Raw genomic sequence first — 18,575 nt, forward strand, 5'->3', positions numbered from 1 at the left:
TGAGTTTGAATCAGACCAGACGAGAAGGCACCGGGGTCGTTAAAGTAGGAAAACTCGACGGGGCGCGCGCAGAGGACGCATTGACGCAGCGACAGACACCTGTTGGACTCTGAATGCGCACCTCAACTTTTTCTCTGCCTTCCTGAACGGGCTCTTATGATTTGTTAGGTTTTTTTTATTTTTTTTTCCTTCTTCATTTTAATGGATTGTGACAGAAACGTGTTCTTTTGGGAGGAAAAACAAAAAAAGAAATATATGTATACGCGAGTACAGTGAGTTATTGCTCAAAGGTAAATTGGAGATTTTTGTGTCTTTAAAGGGAGGTGGAGACGACTCGCCACCCCCTCCCTCCATCCTTGACTGAAATCATCACCTTTTTTTGCACAGGGGAGACACTTGAAGGTAACTATATTAATGCCTTTTTAAGTGTATTGCATGTTACTTTTATGTATTCTCATTTCACTTCAATTTTAGGATCAAATGAGCTAGTAGAAACGTAGAAAATGACATGAATTTAAAGTGGCCAAGGTTTATTCATATATTTATATAAGAGGTCAGACACATGTCAGACCAATTCTTTAAAAAAATATATATATATAATGTGTGTGTGTCATAGTGGTTACATTATAAATTAATATTTTAAAAAAATGAAAACAAAAAGTACATTGGTCATTCTTTAGTTCACTTGTAGGTTTTTTTTTCTTTCTCTGAAAGGGTTAAACTTAATGTTTTTCAAAGAAGCCAACACCTGTGACACAGTAGAAGTGTGTGAGACTGCTTTTCGCATTCAGCAAAGTCTGACAAGTCTTTCTGGTGTAATCAAAATCTAATTATAATACATAAACTTTCTATTCATCAAAGTTAACAAATCTTTTAACTACATAAACGTATCGGGAGCAAATTATTGACCCAAAATTTATTTTGATTAATACAAAATCAATTTCACACCTTATTTACAAAAAATGTACAATGAACTCAATGCACACGTTTAACATTTACTTTTCACGACTTTTTAAAAAATGTTTCAAGTGTATATGTCATGACGTGCAGCTTACACCATCTATTTCTTTTTGGAACATTTTCAGCAATTTTTTGTTTTTTTTCATGGACAATAGTTGACATCATTTCACATCAGTGTAGCATTAACAACAGAACTGCTCCATTACGTTACAAAAAAATGAGCACCATTAAACTCGCCAATATAGTTCTGAAAAGGAAGAACTTTTCTTGTGAAGAATGTGAAACTAAAACATGACAGTTCACACATTTTTAAAATAGTTAGTGGGTAGCTCGCTAAATACGCAGGTCTACTTCTGTAAGAAGAAAGGTGCAGAAATATGTAGCTGCTGTGAAGTGTCTCTTCTTACAAGCTGTGTATTTTGATACAGTCACTATTCTAAACAAGTGGATAGTTCATAGCACTTATAAGGTTACTTTTAATAGTACTGATTATTGCTGTTCATTTTGGCTTCTTTTAAACCTTTGTTGTAAGGTGCTACATATTTTTTTTTCTCTTAATATGGTTTGTTCCTCATTTTGCAGCAATCCCAAAGCACTTGAAATGGAGGCCTCTGATAGCTACAGTGCAAGTAAGTCCCAATATCTCTACAGCACTGTGTTTGACCAATAACTTCAGCTGGTACAGCCACATGACTGGTAAACTGTGCTGATTACAGGTGTCATGAAAACCTTTGGACGTTTATATCGTTGACTTAGTTTTATTTTTCTGGACTTCCACAACTCCTCCAACAATTTCATTAAATGCAAGAAAGAAAAGCCGAAACAATATTTTGCAATCACATATCTGTAAACATTTCAAGGGATTTTCCCCCTGTGCAGCTGTTTTCCTGTTCACCCTTTAAAGGTGGAGAAACCCGTGCATTAGCAACATCCTGTTGAATGCGGCAGATACTGGATATGCGCTTTGTGGTGCTCCATTGCCCTTTGTTGGTTTCCTTTGGGCAAGTCTCTTGAACGTTTTCCTTGCCCCCCCCCCCCCCTTCTGCATTTAGCTTGTTTACGCATGTTGTTGATGACATAAGTGGTGACTTTTATTTCTCCATCGGGGGCTTGTGTCAGTAGGACCGCTCGGCAGGTGCGGTAGGGGTGGAGGCAGAAGAATATAATGGAGGCTTTTCCTTTCCCTGCTCTTCTTTTGCCTGTTTCTTCAATGATACTTTACAAATCAATTCTTCATCTTTTTTTGACGTTTAAAACATTTCAAAAAGAGCAGGAGTGAATACATTAATTCTTGAAGGTTGCATGATTTGAGGAATTAATGCACTCACACTTAATGAAGTAGCAGTTGTTGCATTGTGCATAACAAAACTATAATTATATCTGAAAATTAAGTATTCATTTATCGCCCGGTGTGATGCAGTAAATTCAGCTTGTGATTGTGGTGTTGAGACGGACTGCCATATACATACGCTGAACACGAACAAAAATGAAACAATTGTGGTAAATACCACTCAATATGTGCAACAAAATTAATAAAAAATAAAAAGAAGAAATGATGTATTGGATCACAAGAGTTTGTAGAAGTGTACTTAATGAAGTGGTAATGAGTGTATTTCTTGGACTGACAAAAATAACTGGCTGATTTGCAGGTGTGTGTCATTTGAAATCAGTCCGGTGGATTGTAACGCCTGTAATGAGTCCAGCCTATCAACACATAAATCAAATCCATGTCCAATGAACTGAAGTTTGCTGTTGGCTTTGCTGCAAGTTTTCGGGAGTAATCGAACCTTTTCTTAAGTAATCATTGAACTTCATGAAAAAGCTTGCATGATAAAAGTCCAGTTCTGCTGAAGTTCAAATATAAATTCTTCACATTTTACATCCTAAACTCAAGCTGCATTGTATTGCCTTTTGCAACCTCGCACAGCAGGCTGCGTACAACAAAACACTTTCTGCCATGTTTTGTTATTTTTTTTTTTTACATTTTAGTGGTGAATGGATGAATATTTCCTGGGCATACTATGAAGGCTTGGTATGGACAACTCTTGACCAGCTACCTGACTTGAGTGAAGCGTTTTGCTTATGAAAGCATATTCATCATTGGTCAAGTTTTTTGAAAACTGAGGGCATTTAAATTCGATACTTCAACAGGCCATTTATTCCCAGTTGCAGTCACACCAGTCATGATAAAGTTTGATATAAAGGAGCCCTGGACATCGGTAACGACTAAAGAATTACAGTCGGTAGTTCCATTTCATCAGCTATACTCATGCTCGTGGCTGGTTGATTCACTCTGAGCTGAGACGCTGAGCCAAGTGGATGTTGCTCTGAGTGTTTTACATTGTTTAGAGCAAATAAATGGGAACTTAAAAGGAAATAATAAAAACAGCATTTGTAACTAGATATATACTTCACACTAATGTTATCTATATCAGATTGTAACATGCAACATGGTGTCATATAAAAATATATGGACTGTTTTTGGTTTTAATTTGTGATAGACTTGGAAAAATGGCATAAAACATACTCCTAAACAAGGTAGGCAGGTAATAAACAGGGGAATCTATCTTTTGCACTGACAAAACAATGTCTCTTAACTTTTCTGTAGCTGGATTCAATTGTGCCTTGAATCCAAATGTTTACTGCAACCAGTACAAAGTTTCTTTTTGAAGAAAGTTTTGATGAACAATAAGGTGCCGACTTGTTTAATACCCAATTTTTTTTTAATATATCAAACTCTTTTTGCACTATTGCTCTGTATTATAAGTGCATATTTCTCTTTCACATACACTTTAAACTGCAATTTTACAGAAAAATTACTCACGCTCTTTTCTGTTTCACATCTAATTAAGTATTTCTCATTCTCAGTCCTGTGTTTGGTGATGAAATATGTATTTCACAATGTTAAAAGTGCAATAACTGCATCTGAATGCCATATGCCAAGTTGCCATTTTTCTGAAGAACATGGGTGTTGTCTTCCTTTTCCTGGTCTCAGTATTTCCTAAACAAAGTCAAAGTCATTCCTGTTAAATGTAGGGTTGTTATAAATTATTTTAATATATTTTGATCACATTTCATTCCATTTCAATAAAGTTATTTAAGTTTAATAATAAAATTCAAGCAAAAGTTATTTGTTCAAAAATGCTCACTCTGGTTTCTTCACTATGTGCACCCCAGAGAAAACCATATATACCTTATATACCACCATGTATCAAAAAAGATCAGTCGATACTTCATTGGTAAAGTATATGTTCTACGTTCAAGAGCACTTGATTCTTAATAACATCAACAAACCTCTCAAATTATGACAAAAAGTCAGTTTCTTTTGATTGAAGGTTTCGTTTGAGGCATGATCTTGCTATTTTCATCATGGTAATATAGAAGGCGAAAATACACGATTTGCAAGCTCAAATTATCCCTATTTTTTCAGAGACAAGTTTGTTATAACAGCTGTTACTTGCCAAGGATAAATCAGTCGCTAACGGTTGGCATAAACTCTTCGTTGTACAGACAGTAAATTTAAACTGTAGTTCGTTCACATGTAAGTTATAATGAGCTCCAACTCAGACCGGAAGGCGCATGGTATAATAATGCATATGTGGTTGCGCTTGTATCTGCATATTTTTGTTCACAGTCTGTGCTGTATGTTACTTTCATGACTCGGGTGTCTATAAGGAGGAGTTGAAGGTTGACAGGAAAAAATAACAACGTCTCTCATAAAGACTGACTGGATGACCTTCACTCCAGAACATTATCTTTTGTGAAGGTTGGCATAGGTGTCTTTGAGCCACTTTGTGTCTTTTTGTCATCGAGCAGACATGTATAGCTTCACCATCACTCTTCATTACTGTGGTATACTGTCCTTGAAACTACTTGTCCTTAGTTTTGAAAACCTTCAAAGACCACAAATATCTTTGTGTGTCAATCCTGAGCTGATGACCGTATTGTAGAAACTCATTTCTTTGGCATCAATGATGAAGTCAGCAATTATCACACCTACGAGGTTTTGTGTGTACACATTTGTTCCTTTCCATTTGTCAGCAGTAAACACCATCTTAATTTGTCATATTACTCAAACTCTCTTTTCCCTGGCAAGTCTCGACCGATTGATATCCTCTTCTTACTGTTCATGTGGGTATGACTCACACATGGAGCTCTAAACGTGGAGCACCAACACGGCCTGTGTTCAACGGAGTCTGTTTGAAGTTGTGTTTTAGCTCAGCAGTAAGACTTTTACATTTCTGACCCCATCCAAATTAGAAACAAAAGTTAAAGCTTTTGTGTGGAAACACTCTGATTGTGTAGCTGTAAACACCATCATCAGAAAATAAGTAGAATACTAGAAGATTTCTGCAGGAAATTTTATTGTGCAGTAACCCTTTTTTATTTCTAGTAATAGATGAGGACACATAGCTCAAAGTCTTTGAAAGTGACTGCGTTATGAATATGCAGAAAAATATAATGGCATTTTAAAGTTACTTTGACCATACTGCCAGAAGTCTGAACTCGGATAACCCAAAATGATCCATTTATGAACCTATTTAATCACGATGGTGTGGTGTGGCCATGCATCTGTCAGCATCTGTTACAGTAATGGAAAATCCTTCATGACAAATCTGGGCCACCCCTGTCTTCAGGACAGCTTTGCCAGTGCTGGTCACCTGAGATTTCCTCCAACCCCAACCTGTGCAACCCGAGCCCAGACTCAGGGATTGTGTCATGGACAACGTCTCCCAGTAAGCCCCACTGAGTGAGCGCGCCACTACAATGGAACAATACCTCCCAAGAGGTTGTCAAATTATGTTGAGCTGTCAAAGCAACAGGAGATCTGACACATATTTCTTTTTCATGTTCGAGGATTCATTTCAGCACTAACAAAATGGAAACATGGCATTCTTATACAAGTTTCAAATGTATTGCTGTCTTTTGATCTGTGAGTGCATCCACTGTAAGAACTGGAGGCAGTTGTGTGACATCAAATTGTGTTTTTTGGTGGGGTTTTTTGTTTCCACGGTTGAGTATTCTTGAAGAAAGTTAGTTGCGCTGCTGGTAAATGATGACTCGTTGTGGTTCCTAAAGGATCTGACACCTGGGTCAGAAGCAGTGTTTGCCTGTTGCCACTGCATTGTTTCAGTGACCCTGACGGGGCCAGGCTGTAAGGGGATAAGGGATTGGTTTGCTCTCCCTCTGAGTGGACACTGGGCTATCCATAGCAAGGGTTTTGTACAGGCTGCTGATGGGATGCAATCTGATCTACCTTTGCTGGATGTTGGCTTCCCATAGGTGCATATAAACAGTTGCCCTCTGCATTCTCCATGTTGACCTTTTATTCTGACCACTGAGGTCCGGATTAAAAGAAGATCTAGATCTTTAAAACAAAAAAGTAGTATGTAACATACCTCTCTGTGTAGTGGATGAAACGTTTGGTTGTCACTATATATGACCGTCTTTGCTTGTACAAAAGTAATTAAGAGAAGTCATTCTCATGTACAAAATGCAATATGTTCACTTACATATTCAAAATGTATATGACTGCGAAAGGTTGAATATTTAAGATCTTAGATAATTAAACTGTATTTTTTTTTTCACACGACAGTGGTATTTGTTGTACAAGCACAACACTGTAAAGCACAATGAGGATCGCTCTGTTTCTGTGTCTCCCAGGTAACGGACAGTGCTCTCCCGGTAAGGAGAACTCGAGAATGTTGGCAGATATGTCAGCACCTAATGGACAGACTGTTCCTCAGGGTCCTAATTCCCCCAGTGGTGAGTGCTCAATTAACAGATACACCTCTCTGTGATCTGTGGTGAATAACTGCAGCGCACTCATTCTCTTTCCCTCTCCGTCTCTTATGTCTCGCTCTTATTGTATTTAAATATGCTGTTGTAACCCGTTCCATGACTGCCATTCTCATGACTGCATTAATTCAGTTCAGTATACCATTTTCCCATTAAGCAGCTTTCTGAGGCAGGAAGTAATGCATTTAATATGCAACTTTACAAATTTAAAGTGACACAACATACAAGATAATATATTATCTTAGCTTCAAACAGTGGGGCCATTTAAAACATTTTTTTAATTATATCTTTAGCAATGTCTGAGTATGTTTGACCAATTCAAATAAGATAAGTCACACTTCAAAACCAGAAATGTAACAAATTTAACAGTTGCAGGCTGTAGATCAAAATTGTCCGTTCTATTCATTGTAAAATTCTATAACTCGTCGATTCCAGCAGACTCTTTTTGTTGTTTGTTGTTCTATGATCCCAAAAGGTGTTGACAACAGTATCTTTGAATGTGATGACAGACAAGTTCATGTGTGACTAAAGCACGTATGATGTTGGAGTGAGTTAGGAGTTTCACTCAATGTGTAAGCATTGCTGGCCCAGCTTTTCTCTGCTTTTGAATGTTGTGTCTTAATCAAGTATGGAACCGTAATAACATTAAAACAAATTGATAGATAAACAATGTATAAGCTGACTGCCCTGCAATACAAAGTTGTTTGTGCAGTGATGCATGTTCAAATTGTTGTGTCATGTAGATTGTAGTGCAATAAACTTGGTGTGAAGTGTTGCAAGGTGACCCTGTATCTACGATCATCTCCAGCCATGTCACCATGAAGCAGCAAAGTAAGAAAAGGAGAAACAAAGAGCGAGAGAGGAGAAGAGTTAGAAAAAGGGAAGCTCCTCTCCCACTAGTTTAGAGATACAGGGAGGCGGGCTGGGCATTGGTTTTCACAGGGAGATCCTCTTCACCGATAAGCGCTGTTGTCATGTTTAGAAGTTGCCTAACACGTTTGTTAATTGAGGGTATGTTACAAAAGAAGCACAACAATGCATCCCCTGTTAAGAATAAGTCTGTAAAAGTCTTAAAATTGTGAATTTGAAGAGAAGATATCTTTTTTTTAATTTACCTGTCGGGCTTATTGATGGGTTGCGTCGAAAGCGTGACAAATGTATTTTTCTGCTTTCAGTCAGCACCTCAAGCAGTCATAGCTGATCCCCATTCTTGTTTTCCTCTGGATTTTGGTGCCCTTATGTAGATGAAAATGTGTGTTGCTCTGGATCTCAAAGAGTATTGAAAATAAATCCTTAAAAAAAAAAAAAAAAGAATTCTTGTGATTCTCCTTGGTGCTTTTGTTGTGCGAGCCGCTTCAAGTGTATCCTCATTGGACCACTCTATGCATTCCACTCTGGCAAACTAGAGAGACAGATGTAAAGATGCAATGAGCTGAATAGCAAGGACGTTCAGGTCTGCCTCGTGTTGCCAGGATACAGCTGTCAAAGACGAGGCTCGATTGCAACCTGGGTATTGGGATAAGTGTTCCTGTGAACAAAGTGTGGCCTTGGAAACATACAGTATCAGCTCAAGGAACAGAGATTCTTTCTTAATACTTATTGCGGTAGTCTATAAGTGATACATTACTAAATGTATACACCCATACTGGCCTCTGAGAGTTAAATGAATGTGGCCTCAAAGCCGGAGGTGACAGTTGACGGAAGGTTTCGAATGGGAGGCTTCAGTAAAACTACCACATGTGCTCACACTGTGATTATGGCCCCTGTAGATCCCGAAACAGGATAATCTGGATCAGTGGGTTGTATTTAGACAGTACTGAGCTTTTTGCTAAATGTATTAGACCATCAAAAAGGTTTTTCAGTCAAGTGGTATAAAGAAACTGCTCGTATTACGCCTGATTCTTTAAAATGTTCAGTGTCTGCTGCGACATGCCAGGGTTAGAAGTGTCAGGGTTTCACTCTATGCAACAAACTGAGTCACGTTTCATCACATCTGTGAGGACTATGTTCAGCCCCTTGTGTTGATTACAGCTTACGCGTATGTAGATGTATTGTACTCTTTGTGTAAATCAAAATGGAGTAATTTTTATTTTTTCTAGTCTTTCTTGTGTCTCCATTTCATTATCCTACATCTTTTTAACATATTTTTGTCATCCTATTACAAATAGCTTTAGATTTGCAATCAGCTGACATTTGGGACAAAACTATAAATGGAATGGGCTTAAGTGTTGCTCTCTGTATGTTGAATAGGCCACATGCAACTTTTTTTGGTGTATTCATTGTGCACTGCTAACAACCTTTGTGTATTACGGATTGCTGCCTACTGCTTACGAGACACTGCAGGAGCAAAGTTATTTCCCGTCACCTCCCACATCCACAAGCGCATATTATTGCACAATCATCTGCCCTTGTCATCCAGCCAGTCTCCCATTGCTAGTCAACAGCAACTAGCAATGGGCCTCTGACACTCCTTTTCTCCCCAGGGACAGCCAGAAACCAAACCAGCCTGTTTCTTTATCTTCTGTCTCTTTCTCTCTTCTTGTCAACCAGCCAGTTCATCCTAATCCTGTGTCAAACTTGAACTTCTGAGTCAAAATGTTGTTTAAACGATAGCCTGTTTGGCAGAGAGTAAAACTGTCCGTTTTGTCTTCACAGAGACAAACACGCAGTTTCCAAGCATTACTGCTGCTACTTTTACTAACTAAAATGTACTTCAGTAATAGCCAAAACATTGTCACCTAACCTAATTATTTAAATGAGCACATGATCTTAAAATGTAATGTAAAGCTGTATGTAGAGCTTTCATCCAGTGCCCTGGTTCAGGCTGGGTTCACGATTGCTTTAGTTTGGTAAAAAGGCATTAATGACACTCCCATAAAACCTGCTGAAAACATAGCATCTCCGGCTTGTGGTGTGTTTTGTATCACAGAGCTCACAATCAAGCAAGAGGATGAAATTGCTGAAGAAGCTGACAACAGCAGCCCAGCACCTGAAGAAATAAGCCAAGCAGGTGATGAAGCGGCAGCACTGGAGGAGTCCATGAGCAGCAGCCCAAGCAACACTCAGGATGGGTTATCTGGGTCACATGCCACTGGTGATGCAGGAAATCGCCACCCAAACGGTACGAGCCCAATTCCAAACATTAAAAGATCATAAAGAAACTGGATTTTACACATATTTGTCACCGCATGTGTTCGAAACCAATTGACAATGGACTTTCTCGTTTTCTAAACTTTAAAATCAATACAGAGTTTATGTAGTTTCTACAGTGAGTCAGAAATAATTCCTTCTCCTCGTCTCTGGGTGTAAAGTGCTGTCTTTTCTTTTTTTCTTTGGAAGACAATAGTTTAGTCTTGGAATTAATAGCAAGGAAAAAATATCCTTGGAATCCCCCGCAACCTGTTTTAACTGACGCCATGACTGCTCTGTTTGTCACAGCATTAGGATCATATTTCTCTTTTCCAACTGGCTGCAGATCAAAAGATTTGCCATAAGAGCAGGTGACGGTTGTCCACTTGAGAGATAGTTGACTGTACACAATGTCAGACCGAGACACACAAATCTTTAAGAGGCTCAATACATTACAGTATATTCCCACAGCTGTGTAACATTACCTTTTATTTAAAGACCCCTAAGTGATAGAAAATCCACCAGTGATTGTATACGATAGATGTGTGCTTCCACACTCTTATTTACATGTCTCAAATGTTTAGGTTGATGAAGAGAAGAAAACACATTATTTTCAAAGGTGTTTTTCAACAATCTGCAACATACTTGTAATGCTTTGAAGTTTTATCATTCTTTCCTGACCTGCAGTGGAAATGAATTTAGCATTGCTTCAAGAAATCAACATTAAACATTTTTTATTTGTATCTTTCATATCTAGTAATACTGTACTTTACATATGGGGAAAAAATTAAAGTCTCTAGCCTCTATTGATATTTGAACCTTTAGATCTGGATGTTTTATAGCCCATATGTTTAATCTTTTGACAAAGGTCCGGTTCCATGTGAACATTTGAATAAAGACATATTCCCATACTGTATTTTTTATTGTATTTCATTGTTACACTGAGATATGTGCTTTTAACTTGGATGTTTAATAGAAGTAGATAGAATCAAGTGTCTGCTATGGACTATGTGTTTTCCTGCAGTGAAAAAGTAACTAATACTTTAGTTTTTGAAAAGTGTATTTTCTCATTTTACCTGTGATGTAGACGTTATTAAGTATTTTATAATGTAGCGGTCACTGGCGACGGCACATGGCTGTTCGGTACACAGAATTGTCTTGTTCTGACTTGTCGATATGTTCATGAAAATATCCTCCAGGTTGAGTGTGGTCTCAATGTCTTGTGCTCTCTTGCACCAGGAGACAGGCCGTTCCAGTGCAACCAGTGTGGTGTGTCGTTCACCCAGAAGGGAAACCTGCTGCGACACATTAAACTGCACACGGGTGAAAAACCCTTCAAATGTCCCTTCTGCAGCTATGCCTGCCGGCGACGCGATGCTCTCACCGGACATCTGCGCACTCATGCAGGCAAGTCCCACCTTCTATTCTTTCCTATTTCCTGTTTCTGGAGAACATGTGTTGATTTCTATGCAAGAAATCTTAAAAAAAAGAAAGAAAAAAAAACCCCGCCAACATCATGTTTTTTATTGTTTGTATTGTAACTTGGAGCGTAACTTTATTTCTGTTTTTGTTCGTATGCCTTTCCTTGTATTTGTGCTTTATCAGTGTACACAACATACATAAAAGAGCTCGAAACAGACTTACACCTTAATAAAGTCAGACCTTGCTCATATTTCTTAAAAAAATTTTTAAAGAAAAGGGCAACCTGCCACCTTTGTATGCACCTCTTGCCTTGTAGAGGTATAGTGTTTTCACATGTAATGCTCAGCACACAAGCCAGTAGTCTTTTATTATTTTTGGATAGATTTTTTTTTTTTTTTTTTACGTGCATGCTACAGACAGTGCAGTGAGTGTTTTGTGGTTAAGTACCAAGGACACGCTGTTCCTTAGTCGCTTGACTTGCTTAGGAGGAAACTATCTGTATGTTGAGAAACTCCTGACGAGCACTGGTTGTCTCTCTCAACTGTAACCCACTTTCCTATCAGAGGATGTGCTTTACCCTCTGTTTCGCCTTTGAAATCAAGGTCAGACAATACTGTCATTTCTGCCTGTGATGCCCCCAGAAAGGGTTACTCATCCACAGTGAGACAAAGATAGATTGTGTCTGTGCCTTTGCTTACAAGTTGCCTTTGTTTGGAAACCTGTACGTCTTCCTTATGCCTCTTTTATTTATTTAGCGCATTTATTTTGTCTTCTACCAGCAGCCACGATCACTATTCTGCTATTACTTCTTTTATGGTTCACCTGGTTTTGTTTGCTACAACTTTAAACACCATTGTCTGTCATGAACATTGAGCTTTTCTTCTTGTTCAGTGGGAATTTAGAGGAATTCCATGTTGCCAAAACATGCCGTCCTGACTCTCTCCTGTCCCGGGACTCTTTAATCTCTTTGAGCCACAAGTCTGGCATTTCTGCTCTGGTATCCCTCCAGGAGGAGCAGGTGTAGTGAAAAGCACCGCAAGAGAAGTCGGATGAGAAAATTCAGGAAAGCTCGAAGCGAAAGACGATGTAGGACAACCAAAGGCCGAATGTACTGAATGTATCGCCGAAAGTTCTGTTTTTTTTACTGAGGTTCAGTTAATCAGTGAAGCCTTAATGTGCAAAAACCAGGACTGAAGAGGCAAACTGTTTCACACATTTTAAACTGCTGCATGTTCCTATTTATGAGCCAAATGCAATCAGTCAAGTGAGTCCGGGTTCACAATGTGGTCCATTTGCATTAATAAGAATAGCAGCTGAAAGGTGCATTCTTCAGGTCCATCCAACATCTGCACAAGGTTGTGTGTGGGTGGCTGTATAAATATGAAAAAGTAATGAAGTCTATAGTATGTCTGTGCTTGTGTGTGTGTGTGTGTAAGAGAGAGACACTTGATTTAATACTGCCTACTTCACAGTCAGAGTTTCACGGCTAGAAAGCAGCAGAGAAAATTATTTCCATGATGACGTTTAATGCCGAAGTCACTCTTTCATTGCCCTGAATAAGTATTCTTGCAGTGACCCTGTAGGTACGCCTACTCACGCTTCAATAATATTGAAACCTTTTGTCATTAGTCACCACATCTTTTTTTTTTTGTCTCAGTTTACATTCATACTCAGAAAAAAATTATAAAAAAACCACAGGTTTGACTTTGATCAATACTATGCCGTTCATAGACCAAAAGAAAAACAGCTGAATGACATATAGTGTGACCTATTATCACATGATTCACTAGAATGGAAAAAAAAAGATACGAGATTAGCTATGACAGGTCATATCATTGTGTAACAAGTGGGTTTTTGTTATTCACATGAATCCCTGTCACATTAATTTACTGGGAAAAAAAAACACCTTTTTTTTTGGGGGGGGGGGGGGGGGCATATGGTGAAAAGACGTTAAATGAAGTGTTTTATATAACTTTGCGTGAGAGATGGGATGCTTATGTTGATGTGTGATGTATCACCTTACTTCACCTGTGTGTGCATGTCGTTGTACATGTGCTAGAGTCTCCGTGTTTCAGAGTGAAACATCATTGGTTTCTCTATTCTCAGCCTGAGAAAAGTAGTGGATCATCTGCACAGCCAGCCGGTGTCTTTATAAAGTTGCTCATGATGTAGTCTGGGTAACATTGGTATGCTTATGTAGCCACCAGTTCACTCCCTGCAACCCTATATGAGTCATCACATTACTTCTGAGAATAGCTGAACACAGAAGTATTACTTCAGCTGTGAATTGTTTTGTGACATTTATTTTTTATCATAGTGTGCTGCAATTTCTTTCTTTCTTTTTTTTTAAACAGTCTTCATGATGTATTTTTAATGGTCTTCCTCATGTCAAATAAAAATACAACTAAATATCCAGATAACTTGTGCAAATATTTTAAGTGACAGTATCAATTCTATGCTTGAAGGGATTTATGAGCCGACTTTGGTAGAGGCAGAGTACATGTCTTCATCTTTCCACTTGTCTAGGTAGGAAGGATTTGAATAGAATAGAATTGACACAATGAATCACACTCCACCTCCATAGCAGTTTAACTTGGAGTCAGTTTCCTACCACCACCATGGGATGCATGATCAACTCCGACAGTGGGAGTGCTCTGTACGTCTCACAGAGCAAAGTGTTTTGAAATGCAGTCTTCATGGCGCCGCTTTCTCTCTCTCTCTCTCTCTCTCTCGCCCACCACTTTTTTTTGCCTGTCTTGCGATGGTCGTGTGGAATCCTCACACTAGTAGTGGAACCTCCGTGATCTCAGAAGCTCACTTTTGGTTTGTTTGTACGAGTGACTGATTGCAGCATATACTACTACGCACTGCCTGAATACTGCTGCCCACTCGCTTTCTGTGCAGCAGTGAATGAAACTGATCACCAGTCCCTTGAATGTCTTCACTTTTAGTTGGCAAGCCACATAAGTGTAACTACTGTGGGCGGAGTTACAAACAGCGCACATCTCTGGAGGAGCACAAAGAGCGCTGCCATAGTTACCTGCAGAGTATCGGCTTGGATCCTTCCTCCAACGCTGGCCCTTACACAGGTAAAACTTGTACTGAAATTTTAACTATGAACTGGTACAGCAACCATACCATCGGATCACAAAATCGGATTTAACACACATTGATTTCTGATTGAAATTTTTCTCCATTACAATGTTTTCTGATTTCAACTTTAAATTGATCAGAATGTGTTTACTACATACATATTCAACAACCGTTCTCCTCGAACACCATTTAGAATCTATTTATAATTGCTCACCTGCTTATTCAGTGTGTTAATTTAAATATTCAATTATTTACTGTAAATGAGAACTACCTTGTGAGACATGTGTTCCATCCATGCATCCCATCACAATATACTATGTTAATATCCTAACCAACACAATGAATGTTTAGAAAAAAACAAAAGTTGATCAAAACTAAGTTCAAAGAAACTTTCCATTGTCTATGTATTGCTCTTAAACATTGACTATGAATTTAAAATACCTCCGACAACAGTTGATTAGCAGAAAAAGATTGATCAAATTGACCTAGTGGAAATGTATTGAGACACAGATACTTAGCGTATTTGGCAGTGAATGTTGCTTTTAACAAACTTGACTTCTTCAGACTTCTTCATTATTTTGAGGTCAAAAGGAAGCCGATGATTTATGTCTGAGAAGTTATGACTATGACCTTTTGAGGATCAGTTGTTTGACCTAAAAAGTTACAACAATGAAAATATAACAAACGGCATTACTTCAGGATTCGAAACTAAATGGATCAGTCTTTAAATGGGAAGTAGGCCGTCACTGTCGAACAAGTATTTTGAAGCTTTAATGTCTGTCACTCTAAAAATCAATTTACAAACAGTGTTGTTGAATAAAGTCTCAATAAAAGGCTGCCATTTGTCTGAAAGCTCAAGCTGCAATATTTTAGCTTGTATAGTGTTTTCACTTGTTTATCTACCATCTAATATGTGCTTTTCTCTTTGGCTTCTCAATCACACAAGGCGACATCGTGAAAGAGCCGAGGCCCATGGCAGAAGTCAACTCCTTGCATACCTTTGATCGGCCTCCTGTAATTGAAAGGCTGCACAGCAATGTAGGCAAGAGGAAGAGCACCACGCCACAGAAATTTGTGGGTGAGGGGCTTTTGTTTGTTTGTTTTTTCTAGCAAATCGGCAACCATATTGGAGTTCTACAGAGGTAAAATCTAAAAAGATACTGTTGTGTATTTTTTATTTCACTTGCTTTCAATTTGGAATTGAGTTCTTTTTGTTATGTGGTTACTGTGGCTTTTACCTCAACAGATTTCAAACACGATTCCACCAAATTTTGACATAACGTGATTTTAGGTTAAGGTAAACTTATTATTTCGTTTGTGCAACACACATTGAATATGTCAAAATGTGTTGTTTTGCTGGAGCCATATAGTGGATTCATCAGATTGTCATCATGCATCCAAGTTTAATATGATTTGAGTCATGCAGTATAATGCCAAACTTGCAAGCCTACCCTACTTGTATGCACAGATAATTTTTTTTAACACATTAGAAATGGAAATCAAACAAGCCAGAGTGAGCGAATGAATGAGCAATGAGGAAATGGTTTCTTTTTTCTCAATCTCTTTGTGGTTAGGTACACCTGTAACTTTGCTATTGCACTTATCGAGAGAAAACAGCTCACCGCATCCCGGTTCTGTAGGGGTTAAATAGCACAATAGTTGATGGATGGGGCTTTCCACCTCATTAAACTTGAACATCACGTGCAAAATGTGAAAAACAGGACGCAAGAGATTCAGTAGATTTGGTTTCTTTTGATTTGCAAAATTTGATTTCTTTTTTTTTCTTAGTTAATATTTTCTTTACAAGAGTTTGAAATTCAACTCCCTCTTCACAACATACATACATAGGGGCGGACCACCACCGCATTTTTTGGAAGTGCCCAAAAATTCAAATATTCTGGGAAAATATTCAGGAAGTTCTCCAACATATTTTTGGGCAGAATATACCAATAAAATGCACAACACTTTATCTGGGTGATTTACCGGAAGGAATGACAGGACATGATAGATACCTGCTGAAAATACTGATTGCTTCAGCAAAGAAAGCATTAACTCGTAAATGGTTACAGAAGGATGCACCTACAGTAGATAATTGGGTGGAAGTTATCAGGGAGATTCATGAGATGGAAAGACTGACCTTCTTGCTACGCCTACAAAAGGAGTCGTACTTTGCAAAATGGACAATACTGCTATACTTTCAGATATAAGATCATCCCCACACACCACACACACTACCTGTGCAGTGTAATAAAACAAACTTAACATGCTGTACCAAATGCTGTAAGAATGTAAATTGCCTGGAATTGTAATAGAAAAATGATTGTCAATTCAGATGTACTGTGACACTGTTTACTGTTAATGTTGCTGTATGGTTTATATGTTTCTCTGTTCTTATGAAAAAAAACGAATAAACTTCAAGTATAAAATTTAAAAAAACATGCATACATAATTGCTGTTTTTTTTGTTTGTTTGTTTTTTTACAGGTGAAAAGATGGTTCGCTACGGCTACCCTGATGTAGGCTACGAGATGGGCCTTAAGTATGAAAAGCAGGCGGAATTGATGCCTCCGCATATGATGGACCAGGCCATCAATAATGCCATCACATATCTAGGATCGGAAACTTTACGTCCCATGCTCCACCATCCAGGCCCTCCTCTTGCAATGTCGGATGTGGTGCCTATGGTCAACCCCCTCTTCCACCACGTCCTGCCGCTGGGCCATCGCACCGAGCGTCCAGGTAACTGTGACTCACTGCCAACACAGCCGCCTCACCTGCACGAGTTCCCGAGCCATCCCACTTCCAATGGCCCCAGTGCTTTAGCCAGGCAGGGCAAACCGCCCCACCGGGGAAACGAGGAATCGCCCTGCAACAGTGGTGTTGAGTCTGCTGACTCGGCTCGCAGCAGCCCTCAAGACCGGCACGCTTACCATAACAGCGCTCCCCCTGGCCTCAGGTCTCGAGCCAGTCCGGCGGTGGTCTTCTCAGGTGAGAGAGTTCGAGATGCGTCGCCCAGGAGTGCGACGGGAGTGGGCAGTGGGATGATGCGAGTCGCCGCCGAAAGGCCGGCAAGTCACGAAGGTGTGCGGGTGTTCGGACGAGAGGGTCACGAGTTGCGGGCCTTCCAGTGCGAGCACTGTCGAGTGCTCTTCCTGGACCATGTCATGTACACCATTCACATGGGTTGCCATGGATACAGAGATCCACTGGAGTGCAACATCTGCGGTCACCGGAGCAAGGACCGCTATGAATTCTCCTCTCACATCGTCCGCGGCGAGCATACTTTCCAATAATCAGGACAGGAAAGACGATAGCGGCGACAGGAGCTATAGCTTGACATCCCTCCTTGTCCCGAGTGAGACTGCAGAGTTGAATGACACTGTAGACAAGTGTAGCACAATCACAGACTCCTCTTTAAGCTACTTTTTGTGAATCTGAGCAGTTGAACAATCAGATGAAGGTACGGGCCAAAGACACATTTTCTACTTATTTAAATATTACACAAGAAGGAAGGTAAGTTTAGTTTTTTTTCTGTCTTAAAATGAATCGTACAACAGAGCAGCTGTCACATTGCTTTAATGAGGTATTTTTTTGTTGTTTTTCTAAGACCTCTTAAGATGTTTTTTTTTCTTCTTCCTAACCTTATGGTTTTTCACTTGCGATGAAACGGTTCTGAGATGGGGTGGGTGTGTGTGTGTGTGTGTGTGTGTGTGTGTGTGTGTGTGTGTGTGTGTGTGTGTGTGTGTGTGTTCTCTATGTGGTGGGTAAAGTGAGTTTCTATTCTGCAGTAACAGGTAAAATTGTCTTCAGTCCACTCAAACAGAAAAATGTTGGAATATTATTTGTCAAATATTGATGAGGTACTCAAGAAAATGGATCCAGTAAGGATTGCAATGTATGTTTTTAAGACATTTACCAGTGGATTTACAATTCCATTAATACTTGGACTGCTGTAACAACAAAATAATTAACGCTTTAGACCTGCCTCGTCAATTGAGTGCAGCATTTATTCTTTGGAGAGTCTTTCAGGGCGTTCAGTAAGTGTAAGGTTATTTACATTGTCTGAAGGGTACACCAATACGAGGCTTTAAATGCAGACTATAGAGATGAGTGTCAATACAAGTTAGACACAATAAAAGTGTGTGTGTGTGTGTGTGTGTGTTTTTGTGTGTG

General features: G+C 39.1%; 1 protein-coding gene across 1 annotated transcript; it reads left to right on the top strand.

Moving 5' to 3' along the window:
* Window positions 1-266: 266 nt before the first annotated feature.
* ikzf2 (IKAROS family zinc finger 2) lies at window positions 267-17,793 on the top strand. Its single transcript, XM_080498362.1, has 8 exons — window positions 267-402; window positions 1,543-1,589; window positions 6,625-6,726; window positions 9,689-9,880; window positions 11,128-11,295; window positions 14,262-14,399; window positions 15,350-15,481; window positions 16,887-17,793. Exons 2-8 carry the CDS (start codon window positions 1,562-1,564, stop codon window positions 17,693-17,695), a joined length of 1,569 nt encoding a protein of 522 aa, XP_080354488.1. The 5' UTR covers window positions 267-402; window positions 1,543-1,561; the 3' UTR covers window positions 17,696-17,793.
* The last annotated feature ends 782 nt before the right edge of the window (window positions 17,794-18,575 follow it).

The sequence above is a fragment of the Blennius ocellaris genome, assembly GCF_963422515.1.
Source record: "Blennius ocellaris genome assembly, chromosome: 6".
In the NCBI taxonomy this organism is placed as follows: Eukaryota; Metazoa; Chordata; class Actinopteri; order Blenniiformes; family Blenniidae; genus Blennius; species Blennius ocellaris.